Here is a 13395-nt window from a genome sequence, read left to right on the forward strand (position 1 = left end):
AGTACCTTCTGCTATGGCGGAACCGATGTGTCTGTCAGCGACCACTGGGCCATTGCCTTAGTTTCCTGGTACAAAGGTGAGTTTGAACAGCTAAGAATTTAGAGTTTAGACAGACGCCACAGTTGAAAGTTTCAATCTTTAGCCTATAAGCACACGAGTACAAACCTGAAGAAGACAATGGAACCTCAATATGCTGAAAATTAAACACCATAAAACGATCAAAGAAACTCAACAAAATGCATAATCAAGCAAAATAATCAGCAATAAATTGAAAATCGAACATGAGTAAAATTAAAAAGCAAATATTAGCTCACACCCATCACCAAAAGAGCCAATAGAAAACATCAAGAAAAACAAATCACAACTTAAAGTGTGTCTAAAAACTAAATACCTATTTCCTCTTAAGATTTTTGTGTAGCTTAAACTTCGTGAAAAGGTGAATGGGCATTTATATACATTTTTTAAAAATACTCCCTTGTTGAACGATGTTTTGTTTAGAAATTGTAATCTTAGCATATGAGATGCCATAGGCCATATGTTAAGTGTATAAGAGAATACGCAATTACAAATTACGTAAAACACTGCTCATTCAGAGCAATGATCAGAGCCAGCTCAATTTCTAACTAAAATCCTTCGTGTGAGCCTCAAGTCTTTGGCTCTCCTATGGTCATCTTTTATTGATGGATAGAAGCGTTCTTAGTTCGAAAAGAGTCACAAGTGCTTCAAGAGTCAATCAAATAATAAGACAAATCTCATTATAACCAATTCAAAAGCGATATACTCAACCAACCTTTAATAGCTATATACGTGAAAGAGAAACTCCAAAAACAAGAGCAAAATTAACACTCATATGAGATTGTCTATCCTCAGCACATTGGAAAAATACTCTATATAAAAGTCTCATATTTGCGTAGTAGCATACAACAAAAGATCTGTTCATATATTCATAAACCCCTATGGGAGTGCTATAACATGAAGAACTTTATGCATACAACAAAAGATCTGTTCATTTATGTAAACCACAGAATACATTAATATGGATGGTGTTAACATCCCAGATTTCAAGCACCAATAAAGGGCAAACGTAAACAGAAAGGAGAAATGGCGGAGAATGAGAAGAAGCAAGGGAAAAAAATGAAAGGATGAAAGGAGGACAAGAGAGGCAGAATGAAAGGCAAGAATGAAACACACGTTGATTGGGAATGAGAGGCAGAACGAAAGGCAGGGAATGAAAGAGGGTTGAGCTAACTTAGGAAAAAAGATTAAGCCATTATTGGTGCATGCCATGGCCCAATAATAACAGAAGATATATTTAGAATCAAAAGCAGAAAAAGAGCTTCTGGTCTTTTAGAGGAGAAGAAAACCTGGAGCTCCATCGTGAGAAGTGTCCAGCGAACAAAGACCAGGTAAGAGAAATGGGCAACCCTTCATTTTGAGTTCCATCACACTGAAAAAAAAAACCATTTTCCTGAATTCCTGTCAGAAAGACTAATTATAAAGCACGGACTTAATACACCTATAAAGGCAGAAACTTGGATACGGTGAGAATCAAGGATATGAAAAATTAAAAAGAGCAATTTATACTGGTAACCGGTGTATATGGACTCTCGAAAAGAGCAAAAGGAACATTCAGTAGTTTATTATTGAACCGACATTAAAACAGAATAGTTAACTACACTAAAAAAAGATTGACTTCCTATTCGCCAGCTCAAACCTTTTAAGAGCAGTCCAAACAGAATATTCACTACAATTCCTTGAGAAATATTACAGCCCTAATAGACCTTTAAAGTTAAGCCCATCACCTAAGATTAGAGTAGCACCTACCCTGCTAGGAGTGCTTTCTCATAAGCCATCATAGCATATTGGACTGTATCTAACAAGCAGATGGCTCTTGTACCAAATTGCAAACTAAGATATCTTACACATCAAGTAACATCACATCAAAACTTAGTGCTGATGTAGTTTAATTCGGCTTTCAAACAATGTAAGAGCGGATCATATCTCCAGTCCTTATAAAAGCCATACAACCATTGGTGTCACTACATGTGACAACTTCATCTCTTCTCCCTCAACTTTTTTATAGGCATCATCGTCAAGCCATGCCTTTGTGGCGCATTCCTTTCCACAATCCAAACCTATGACGACTCATCATCAGCCTACTCCTATTACAAGTCCGCAATACCTCCAAAGACTACTATGTAATACTCTTTTTACATTACAAAACGCTTCTTCCTTTCTCATACACAACACCGCTCCAACTATTTTATCATTCGTTACTCGCATCCTTCTCCACAACTGAATCACTATGGTCCTCAGTTACCCAAGCACAATACACTCTAAAAACAAACCACCGAAGCTAGATATTTCGGAAATAAACATATACCTACCATAAACTCCCCAATCATCACCTTAAAGTAACTATCCACAAACCACCAATGAACATTAAACGTCACTACTCTCCATAGTACGCCATCATAAACAACTAAGAACAACCCTTAACCACCTTAATGAACCACAGTTGCCCCTCATTCGCAATGTCTGATATGGGGACATTTAGTTGCACTGTGTTAGATTAGTTTTTTTTTTTTGTAATATTTGTAAAACCTGTCTCCCTGGTCATTAATGAAAGGTATGCATTTCATCCGCCCAAACCCTTTACTCTGTCGCCTACTTCTATGCATAAGTAGTCACTCCTCAATCTTACAAGTTTGCATATTTACAGTAGAGTGTAAAGTATAAGATGGCAAACACTAAAACGAACGAAGTAAAGTTTATATTTATCAAGGTCATGTCCCATGTAGATTTTAAACCTCTCATTGTCATTAATAATAATAATCCTTTAACTGAGACATATTCAATTGCCACTATATGCTACATTGCTACTGTCCTACAACAATCAATCACGAGGTGTTGCCTCAAAAGAACCTAAATAGGAGGCAACTAAAAGTAGACGCTTTGTTGAATTATGTTAAATTAAATTGAATAAGCTACGTCAAACAAGCCCAAAGCGTAAGTAACCTTCTAGAAATACTATGACACAGGAAAATATGCAATCAGAGACACACCCAATGCCATCTTTTAGCAGGTCATCTGCACACGAAACTCCAAGTAAAAAGACGATTTCAATCTGCTAATGTAACCAAAGAAAATTAGATTCAAATTCGACATACCTCGGCATGAATAGCAATCTCACCACGGACAACATATTACATTTTAACACCTATAGATAAACCAGTCGAAAAAAGATTAGTTCAAATTGTACAGCACGTAATCACCGCCCTAGGTCCCCCACCAACGGCAGGCTAATGCCTCGTCAGCCTTCACCACATACACACCAGATACCACCGCAGTAAAAGATGTAAAATTGAAATGGAATTAGTAAAATAAATTAGCAACCGCCAGGAAAAAAAAGAGTAGATATTAGGCCAACGAATTCGTTACCTGTGATTTGGTACCACCGATCCAATCGACAACCTTAACGCGCTGCGGAGATCAAATTGCTGCCCCCCAACTGCGCCAGAGCTGCAATGTTCAGTAGCTATAAATTCAAACCGAGGAAGCTCAGTTAAAAGTAATAAACAACGAAGTTAAGGGAAAACATAAGTAAACAAATTAAAACAGACAACCAACGGCCCAAAGACACTAACTCCCTACAACATCTGAACTCTGAACCAATACCTAATTACAATATCCTAAACCCTAAACCAAATAAGGATCTGAACAAACTACGTGAGCGACAACATCGTAACTTCCATACAATAATAAAACGAAATAAAATTGAAATAAACATCTGATACGTCATAGCAGGATTAGACATTATTCTACATCAAGGGCTGCGATTGAAAGTGAAGGCATGAAGTAAGTTAGAAAGATGGGTAAAGTCACAATGGTAGATGAAGCTGCCGATGGAAAGTGAGGACATGGAGTATGTTAGAAAGATGGGTAAAGTTAGAAAGGAGGGATAGGATTGAGAGTGAGAGATCATTGGAAGCAACTATTAATGGCTATAGGAGGAGGCAGTTTAAACTGGGGCAGCATATGTAAACATAAAAGCATCGAAACCCTATCAAATCCCCAATAATTAAATAATTAAAACTTAATAAACAGGTGAAATCAGAACCCTAATTAAAAAGTACCTGTGCTTTAGCTTTAGAGAGTGATGGAGGGAGGCTTCATCTGAGTAGAGGGCCTTCAATGAATGAACAAAATAACCAGGAAGCGAAAATGAAAATAACCACAGGTGAGCAGACGCTTAAAGCTCGGACACCATGAGCACCTGTAGACACAATAACAGATTACGACGACCATTAAAAAACAGTTAAAGACTCAATAACTTTGCTGCAATAAAATTCAAAGCCATTAAGAAATTATAACCACATACAATGAACAAAACCATTAAAAAATTATAACGACTTCAAAGAAGCGCAAAATACCTGAAGTAAATTCGATTAAATATCCGAAAAAACAGCTGCCTACTGATCTCATGGACATAACAATGATTAAAAGATACCAGGTAAGTACTAAGGCCACATTACATACAGTTTGAGAGCAAAGTAAAGCCTAGACATCAAGTATTTCATTTTGAAACATGAATATTCATGTTAAACACTTAGCAATTAGCGATAAATGCCACACATAAACAAGTTCATAAAACACAAACTCAATCCAAAACTCAACACCCCTCACAACCTCAGCTACAATTTTGCAACAGAATGTAAAAACAAACTCATTTGGACGACATTCAACACGCCAATTGACTTTCCCCCGTCAAATCAAACCAAAGAACACCAATTTCAAACCCCATAACCCGAGAGTTGTACATTCCAGGGTTCCCGACAACCAATTGCTAAAATTAGGTCAAAATTGGATGTCGAAAAGATCACCTGAGCAAAACCCAACCACTTCGAACTCGAAATCCCATCCCGCGAAAGCTAGGGTGTAACTTCGATCAATCAAGTGCCAGCAAATATGTGGGTATATAAAAAGTTTGTGAGTATCATCAGTGGTCAAAAGGTATGTGGAAGTCTCACTGAACCAACAACAACATCTTAATACCCTAACAATGAAATCAAACTGAAATGAAAAAAAAATTGGGATTAAGAGTATATACCTTTGAGATGATGTGAGAATGAGTGGAGTAAGAATCAAGAGACGGATGAGAATGTAATTAATTGGAATGAACGACCAAAGACGCCATTCAGAAGTCTAAAGATTTAACTATCTAGTCCCAAAGGAACAAATCCAACAAACTACAAGGCACCTGAAGGGTACCACATTACAGACTCAAGGCACAATCTCCGTTACTGGACAGTATGCACAGCTACCTTCAACAAGTAGCGTGGTATACAATAAGCACCTCCTAACTATAATCAGGCAACTGCCGCCGCTGCTACGACCTTTTAAATGGAGGGAAATTACCATACGGAGTCGTGAACTTCAAGTAGCTGTACCAACAACTAACCTGACACGGGGTAGCAGACCGTTGCGTCACACAAGGTTGGGAAAACAACAATTCTAGAAATAAAAGGTTATGCAACACAACACAATAATAAAACATTTCTTGAGCACGTTATCAGAAACTATTTGAATGTACCAACACATGTAATTAGTTGGAATGAACGAGGACGTAACTCAGAAATATAACCATTTCAAAGCCCAGCAGTTATTTCAATATGGAAGAAAGAGTTGTTGACAAGTGTTTAGCGGAAATAAGTACCATAGAAAAAAGGTACCTTCCAAGGGAGAGAGGCATGAGAATCACCAAACACAAGGTGCGAGTCCTGCAACATCCTTCAATTACAACAGGGGACACAAATTAGTAGTCATAATAAGTATGGCGTAAATATAAAATGAAGCCATAGTTGGCGTTGCTAAGAAATTATGGTACATAGGAGAGTGTCAAAAAAAAATGAAGAAGCACAAAACAACAAAGAAGCGAGGAATACGTGTTTGTTTTTTATTAATTAAAAGTACAAAATTAATAATTAAGGAAAATACCATTAAATAACAATAAAAGAAAGAGTAAACGGAGGGCACAACCCGTGGCCCTAATAACAAGCCTAAATTTCAGTGCACAAAAGGGGTTTTTTTTTTTTTAAACACAAAAAAAAAGGTGCTAAAGTACTGTAGGTGTTAGATCACAACAACAGAACGACATCAGGCCCGTACAAGGTGAAACATTATAAGTTACGAGAGCATTTGCGTTATAAACAATAAAGCAAGGTAAAGTGAAATGAACTGCAAATTGTAAAACCACATTAGTCATGGAACACAACAAGCATACGTAAAAACCTATAACAAATTGTCGTTTTAACTGCTAATAACCTTCAAGAGTAAAGTGAAATGAAGTGCAAAGCCAGTTCACGTTCAAGAAGCCAAGCATACTTTGTAGTTTCCTAGTAGCTAAGCGCATCCATAGAATAAATACCTTTTGTAATGTCTGCAGTCAAGCAGTTATTAAGAGAGAGCCCTGAAGGAGATGGAGGATGAGAACCACCCCACCAGCAAGCCGTGATCTATGAGCCACATCCAAATCCCAGGCAGCCGCACTCTCAAAAGGTCAAGCGCACTAAAATTAAGCCATAAAAAAAAACAGCAAACATGAAAAAGAAGCCACAATTAAACACGGTAAATTAAACGGTAGGTACAAATAAACAACTAACTTTATCTTCAAACCAAATCAGAACATAATTATCAACAAACCCACAACACACTATAATTCTAAAGGTCAGAAGCAACGTTTTAACCATACACAACAACTGTTTAAAAACTGTAACCTCCTTCCACAATGATGACACGCCATTGAAACTCAAAGATCCTAAATTGAATTATAAAACTAACTAAGCAGGGAAAGCTCAACATAACATTTAAACCCCGAATTGACTAACGACACTATCAATTAAACAAACAAATCAGCCATTACCCAGCAGAAACAAACACTGGACATACCCCGTAAACATAACATTTTCTGAAATCTAATTCAACACCAAGGCTATATATTAACAACAGCAACCTGAATGATAAGAACGGCAATAATATCTGATAAGTGGTAATTTCGTGTCGTTTAACCCATGCTTTTATCTTATATTTAACTCGATTTTGCGTGCTTGAATGTTTAGATAGCTCATTTAATAACTAATTCATAATTAATAGCCGTCTTAGTCATATTTAATAATTAGTCGTATTGTTATTATAATATTAGTTTTATTACTATTATTTTATTAATATATTAATATTATATGCAGGTGAGGCGGAATAATAAAGAGAAAATTCGAGTTGGAGTAAAATGAGACAGAAATTGAAGAGCAAAGCGGGTTGAGACGAGTCTTATTATAATAAGAAAATACAAAGTCAACCTTTGACTTTGACTCAACTCATTCATCATCTCCATCTTCACCATTTGCCGGACATCAACCCAGTTCACCATAATCACCATGGCTGCAAATCCCGAACTCGGGATTAAAACCCGAGTTGAGATCATCATCAACCCACCTGTAACACCATGGCAGCACGACAACTCCACCTGCCCCCTCATTACTTAACCACCACTTTCAATCACCTGCACACATTAACAACCCACCATCACCATTCATTTACCTCCATCATCATCCCTTGCTTCTCCTCTGAATCCCAACCTCGACAAAACAACAAGCAGCAGCAACAACACCTCCGGCCTTCACTTCATCACCCAATTCAATTCACCATCAATTCGTCCCCTGCATCACCTTCTTGCTGCACCAAACCCGACACCATTCCTGCATCAACAATCGCGCCACCACTGCAAACCCGAGCCCGACATCAATTGTCGCAACTCCACCCTTTTCACCATTATCAACCCTTCATCACCATTTTCGTTCAGCAACAACATCACCATCTGCATCAATTCAATTCACCAATTCATCTCTATGACGACAACCTGCAACGAGCACGCACCATGGCTAAACCCACTCTGCCGCCATTCAACAAGCAGCTACCACGCACCATCATCGTTCCCCCGCCATCTTTGTGTGACGACAAACCCCTATATCAATATCATACACAATCGCAATACCGATTCCGTGACAACAGGCAAATCAAAAGAAATTAAAACAATAATTAAACAAGAGGGATGCAGATCGGGAAGTAAAACAACCACATTTCACACAAAATGTTAAAATCATAATTCCTATCTGCACATTAAACGCCGATTTCACAATTCCTAATTTCTAAACTAAAAACTGAAGGCGGGAATGACAATGGATCGAACAGAATAGCACGCTAACAACACAACAACAACTTACAATGGTAAAAGGAAGCAATAATAAGTGTACAACAATCAACAAAGATTGGTAATTTTGTAACAGAAATAAATACCTAGGTTTTGCTGGGGTAAATCATCAGTTTGTGCGAGAAACCAAAGACGGAGGAGAATAAGCATTCAAGAGAAATGGCAGAGTAAGAGGGTTAGATTATGGCTGAGAGTTAAAGGATAAATGGAGGGAGGAGATCTGCAAGGGGCATCCAACGGTAGGCGTGTCACTTGCTTTGCAACTATTCATTGCTACAGTGCCTAAGTTGGGGCTTTTTAAATGGTAAGGATTTAGCTTTTAATGAAAGGTTGGACTTGGACTAATAGTTACGGAGTACTTAATACTTAATACATATTCGACAGATCATATTATTTTAGCGGGTCGGACGGGCCAACCCGTCTTACATTTCTCTTGTCTGTGTCCGCCTATTTACTAAATTTGGTCGGACCGGGTTAGCTCGTTGCCCATTTTTTTTAAAAATTGTTGTCCAAGCCTGGTAAAAATTAGGGTCGGATGGGCCGGGTTATCGGACAAGAAACGGCTCTAGTTTTATCGACCATACCTTTTATGGGAAAAAATTATTTCCGGTCTTCACACTTGTGGGTCGTTTGGTTACCCACTAAACAACACAGGAATTTAAATTCATGTGAATTGCAAAATTGGCTTATTGTTTGGTTACCCCAATTCACATAAATTAGGAGTTTCCATGAATTCTAATTCCTCCATAATGGAGGAAGTGGTTAACCTAGGTCCCCTAAGTAAGTGAGAATGCCTATATGAATTGCACTCCTTATATGGCAACCAAACAATATTTTCTAATTCACATGAATACTAAAATCATGTGTTTTATGACTTCCTAGGCAATACGAATTCCTACATGCAACCAAACGAATACTTGGTACAATGCACTTACAAAACACGCAAAAACAAGGAAACCAAAAGCGCGAAAAACTCAAAAAGATGAGAGATTTCCTTTTTTTTTTTTGTTTTTTTTTTTTCAAAAACTGTATTTAAAGGGTTAGGAGTAAAAAACGTGACATACCAAAAATAAAATAAAATAAAAAGTGGAGCAATGGAAGAGGTTAGAGCGAGCGCCGCATGGGTTGCTTCACAGTCGTCTCATGTTATCGTCAATCAATCAGGTTTGTTTCATATTTACTAATAATCACATTATTATTTGTAATCATCAATTTGTTTTAGTGGGCCCCGTAGTTTTGCATGTTTAATTTTAGGGGCTAATGAATGAATAACTAGTTAATAATGTATGACTAAAGGTGGATGTTTGTTTGTTTGTTTGTTTGCTTGTTTGTATATTGAAGGGATTGAGAAAGTTGTGGAAGACATAAAGGATTCAATACCAAAAGTGGAGTGGGATTTTGAAGGGATTCATTACTTTGATGGAGCCCCTCTTTCTGTTCAGTATCTCTTTGTTTTAGATGCCTTGAACTTTTGCTTTTGGCCTGGTACCTTCCTTACCTTATTAATTATTATTCCTTTCATTCTATTTAATTCCCTCCGTTTCATATTCGCTACCGTACCGTATAAAAACAGTTTCAGTGTTTCACTACTGTCCCTTCCAACCAATTCAATAAATTTTGTCAAAATATGCAAGACAGAAATTATGACCGATTCCGATACTTTCACATTAGAAAAAGCGTAGCCAGTTTAGTGAGTCATTTTACTTTATTCCATCATCATAATCCAGAATAAAAAAATAACGGAGTCTTCAACTCCATTGGCATTTGGAATAATGTTACTATGTAATGGAGTACTTAGATATTTTTAATATTACTTACTAGTTCTTGTATAGCTGCAAAAGTTGGTCAATTCGCCATACTTTTGGACTTAATTCCACTACGAGTCGTCTAATCCCGTTGTTTGGAGAAGCCTTTTGAGTTAGTAGGAATTAGATTGAAGGCAATAATTTGCAATGTACTATTGTACTCCGTATTTGTATGCGAGTATTTCATTATTATTGTGATGCACAAAAGAAGATAGAAACTGGATGTGTGTATATTAAGAATATATCGGCTTTTGAAGTCGAAGATTTATATTTTGCTAGGCAGGTTTGGCTATTTTAGCAGTTAAACTGTGAATTTACGGCATGGCTGTGGTTTTTTACTGCTCCATGGGATTTCATTCCTTGATTTTAGGCTGCTGCATTATTTCTACACATACATACAATTGTTATTACAAGAGCTACAGTTTTTGCATAATCTACATATGAATCTCGTGGCTCAGGGTAAACGGCTTGTGGATATATACCATTGGCCTTGATTGGGGCAACACTAGTTGGAACGGTGTATATTTTACTTGGGACAACATTAGTTGGAACTGGTTTATTAGTGTTTGTGGACTGCTGTTCGAGTAGCCAATTTGTATTAAGATGATACGGAGTATTTATTTCACTAAGCTTATGGATTTGGGCCACTTCCCTTAGCTTGTTGGTTTTGTTCTGATTGTGTTGATGTTCTGCTTAAATTCTCTTGTGTTTCTTTTTAGACGAGGAATTGAATTATGATCATCTGGCCTTAGGCCTAAAGAGAGCATTGGACCATGACAAATCTGCACTAGATGCAGACCGACTACAAAACTACACAGGTTTGATCCTCCTGGTTTACCCTTTTGCCTGTTTAATTATTTTCTTCTTTAAACCAACCACCTTAGTTGTCTCGTTTCTTTTGAAAAGATGGCGATTTATACTAAAAGTTAATGCAATTTTGGTCACTTGCGTATTATTCATGGTTTGGACAGGTCCTGAACTACAAGAAATGTTGAAATGGCCCCGGCCATTACCATTAGAAGATGAGCGAATCCGCCTACTTCACGAGGTAACTCTAATATTACGGCTCAATAATCTTTTGAACAAGATATAAGGTTATGAGTTGAACTAAAGTCTTCAAGTGGATTATGTCCTAGGTTGGGCGCGTACTTGAACGAGACTTCGAGGGAAAAGCTTCAAAACTTGTGGAAGCCAGTGGAAAGTCAGCTGCTAAACTAGTAGAGCTTGTAACTCAACACTTTCCTGGTTTGCTCCTCTTCATTTATTCAATCAATTAGAATGTCATCTTTTAAGTCTCACTAATATTCATGTTTATATGATATGATGTAGGTTTTAGAGACCACACAGTATACAAAGGTCATCAGATATTTCTATACAAAAGAGCACAGATATTTGTTGCAGATTTGTGGGGAGCTTTCAAGGGGAAGGGCTTCGGAGAGTTTAAAGACATAGGCAGTATAACCATTTTTGCAGATTACATTGTTCCAGCTGTTCTCCGCCATCTTGGTGTGCTACACTACACCTCATCCCTTGCTAGCATTGTCGACTCAAACAAGGTAATATGTTCCGGTTCAGAAGAGGAAGTAGAACTCCGAGCTTGCACCATTCATGCTGTCGAGAAAATCAGGGATTTGATTTTCGTCAAATCTGGAAAACAGGTTATTATTGCTTACACCTCGCTCCTTGAACTTAGCTTCTTCTGTTCTCCTAGAAGGCCTATAACACGATCTTTGATGGCAGGTGCTGAGTGTGGAGCTGGACCTTTGGCTATGGTCGTATGGCATTCAACTCACTTCTCTTCCATACCACAGGACTCTTTCCATATACTACTGAAGGCCTCGAACCTCTGCGATTATGGTTTAACTATGTCTTCTATCTTTTTCTAGTCGTCAAACAATGGCTGTTTTTGGTTGTTTTAGAATTATGGTTACGTGTAATATTAACCACTAATGATAGACAAATAAGAAAAGTGAAATATCTTTTTAAATTTTCCGCTTTAAAAAATGTGGAAGATGTTAGTGAATTTTTAGGAGGAAGCATCTTTTAAATTTAACCAAGATGTCGATTTCAAGTACTTTATGTTAATAGGTACTCCTCCTATTAGAATAAATTATTCCATTTGGACAACGTCACAAAAATTAAGGAATATAGTTAAAATAATGAAAATTATTGTATAGGGGTAAGAATATATGAGTTAAATAATGAAAAGTATTGAATATGATGGGTTATGGGTGGTTGGTGTGGTAAATAAAGAAAAGAGCTAAGGGTAGGAAAGTAAAAAACTATGTCCAAATATGACAAATGGGACAGTTATGTGAATAGGACAGAAATTGGCAGAAAGGCAGGTTATTTAGAATAGGAGGGAGTATATACTTATTTGATGCAAATTGTGGATTGCTTGTAAGAGTTGTAACAGTTGTTGATTGTTTGTTCCAATACCCAACATTAATTAGGATACCAAAAATTCTACCGTCCTTCTGGAGGACGATACTCCTCACACACAAACACAATCCACTCAAGTGGAATATTATAATGGCTTGTGTGTGAGGAGTACCTGTAAGAAATATGGGCCTAATACAATATTATATATGGACAAATTATTAATTCGGTAGTAATTGTATTTATGCGCTATCAGTTAAGGTTAGCCCAAATATAAAGTGATCCACTACGGTGTATTAAATATGGGCTTATTTACGTCTTAAAAAGTATGGGTCAGTCTTTTATCTAAGTGTAGATACCCATTAGGTTTCTAATGCATGATGGGCGCATTAGACTAAGGAGACTATATATGTCACCTGAGTTATGGTCCCTGGTAGCACACAATAACCTAATCTCCCCGCATCCATCAGTAGAGAGATCCACATGGTATGTGTGTCTACTAGAAGACTTAATCTTGAATACCATCTCTTCAGGCGGTTCATCCCAACCATTCGTCATGTAATCAGGTACGCTTCCGTTCTACCGTTTATACCGAGTAATTTAGTATGAAGTTTATGATCTCTATTCGGATTAATTCTAACAAGTGGTATCAGAGCCACCTTCATATTAAATTATTTGGGATTGATATGGATTATGTAATTTGTGTTTCTCATAATTCTGTCTGAATTCGGTATGCTGTCTTTATGCGATAGTGCGTATTTTTTTTATTAAGTAATGCCTCAATGCATTAAATTTTGTGAGGCACCAATAATTAATTTGGTCATAGGACTCGGGCAAATATAATTGTAATACGGCTTGATTGTGCGTTTGGTTTTTTAATCAAGTATGCAACTCATGTTTTTTTTTGTTTTTCAAGTTTCAATTTTATGCAATTTGATTGTTTGT

General features: G+C 37.1%; 1 protein-coding gene and 1 long non-coding RNA gene across 4 annotated transcripts; one reads left to right on the forward strand and one right to left on the reverse strand.

Moving 5' to 3' along the window:
• Positions 1-4: 4 nt before the first annotated feature.
• On the reverse strand, positions 5-8553 carry LOC141596532 (uncharacterized). Of its 3 annotated transcripts, none has more exons than XR_012522498.1 (9): positions 8353-8553; positions 6428-6568; positions 5733-5790; positions 4137-4276; positions 3442-3538; positions 3171-3220; positions 1365-1447; positions 166-193; positions 5-65 (listed from the first exon to the last, which is right to left on the reverse strand). It is a non-coding gene; the product is annotated as an uncharacterized LOC141596532 (long non-coding RNA). The 3 variants fall into 3 exon arrangements; XR_012522499.1 differs by having other exon boundaries at positions 3442-3522; positions 8353-8552; XR_012522497.1 differs by lacking the exons at positions 5-65; positions 166-193; positions 1365-1447; ... (1 more) ...; positions 3442-3538; positions 4137-4276 and adding an exon at positions 5167-5461 and having other exon boundaries at positions 8353-8505.
• Positions 8554-9327: 774 nt separating this feature from the next.
• Positions 9328-12090, forward strand: LOC141594181 (uncharacterized). Its single transcript, XM_074414353.1, has 7 exons — positions 9328-9430; positions 9608-9751; positions 10791-10889; positions 11043-11119; positions 11208-11316; positions 11401-11729; positions 11812-12090. The coding sequence occupies exons 1-7, from the start codon at positions 9361-9363 to the stop codon at positions 11902-11904; spliced, it is 921 nt and encodes a 306-aa protein (XP_074270454.1). The 5' UTR covers positions 9328-9360; the 3' UTR covers positions 11905-12090.
• The last annotated feature ends 1305 nt before the right edge of the window (positions 12091-13395 follow it).

Source organism: Silene latifolia, chromosome 8, assembly GCF_048544455.1.
Source record: "Silene latifolia isolate original U9 population chromosome 8, ASM4854445v1, whole genome shotgun sequence".
Classification (NCBI taxonomy): domain Eukaryota; kingdom Viridiplantae; phylum Streptophyta; class Magnoliopsida; order Caryophyllales; family Caryophyllaceae; genus Silene; species Silene latifolia.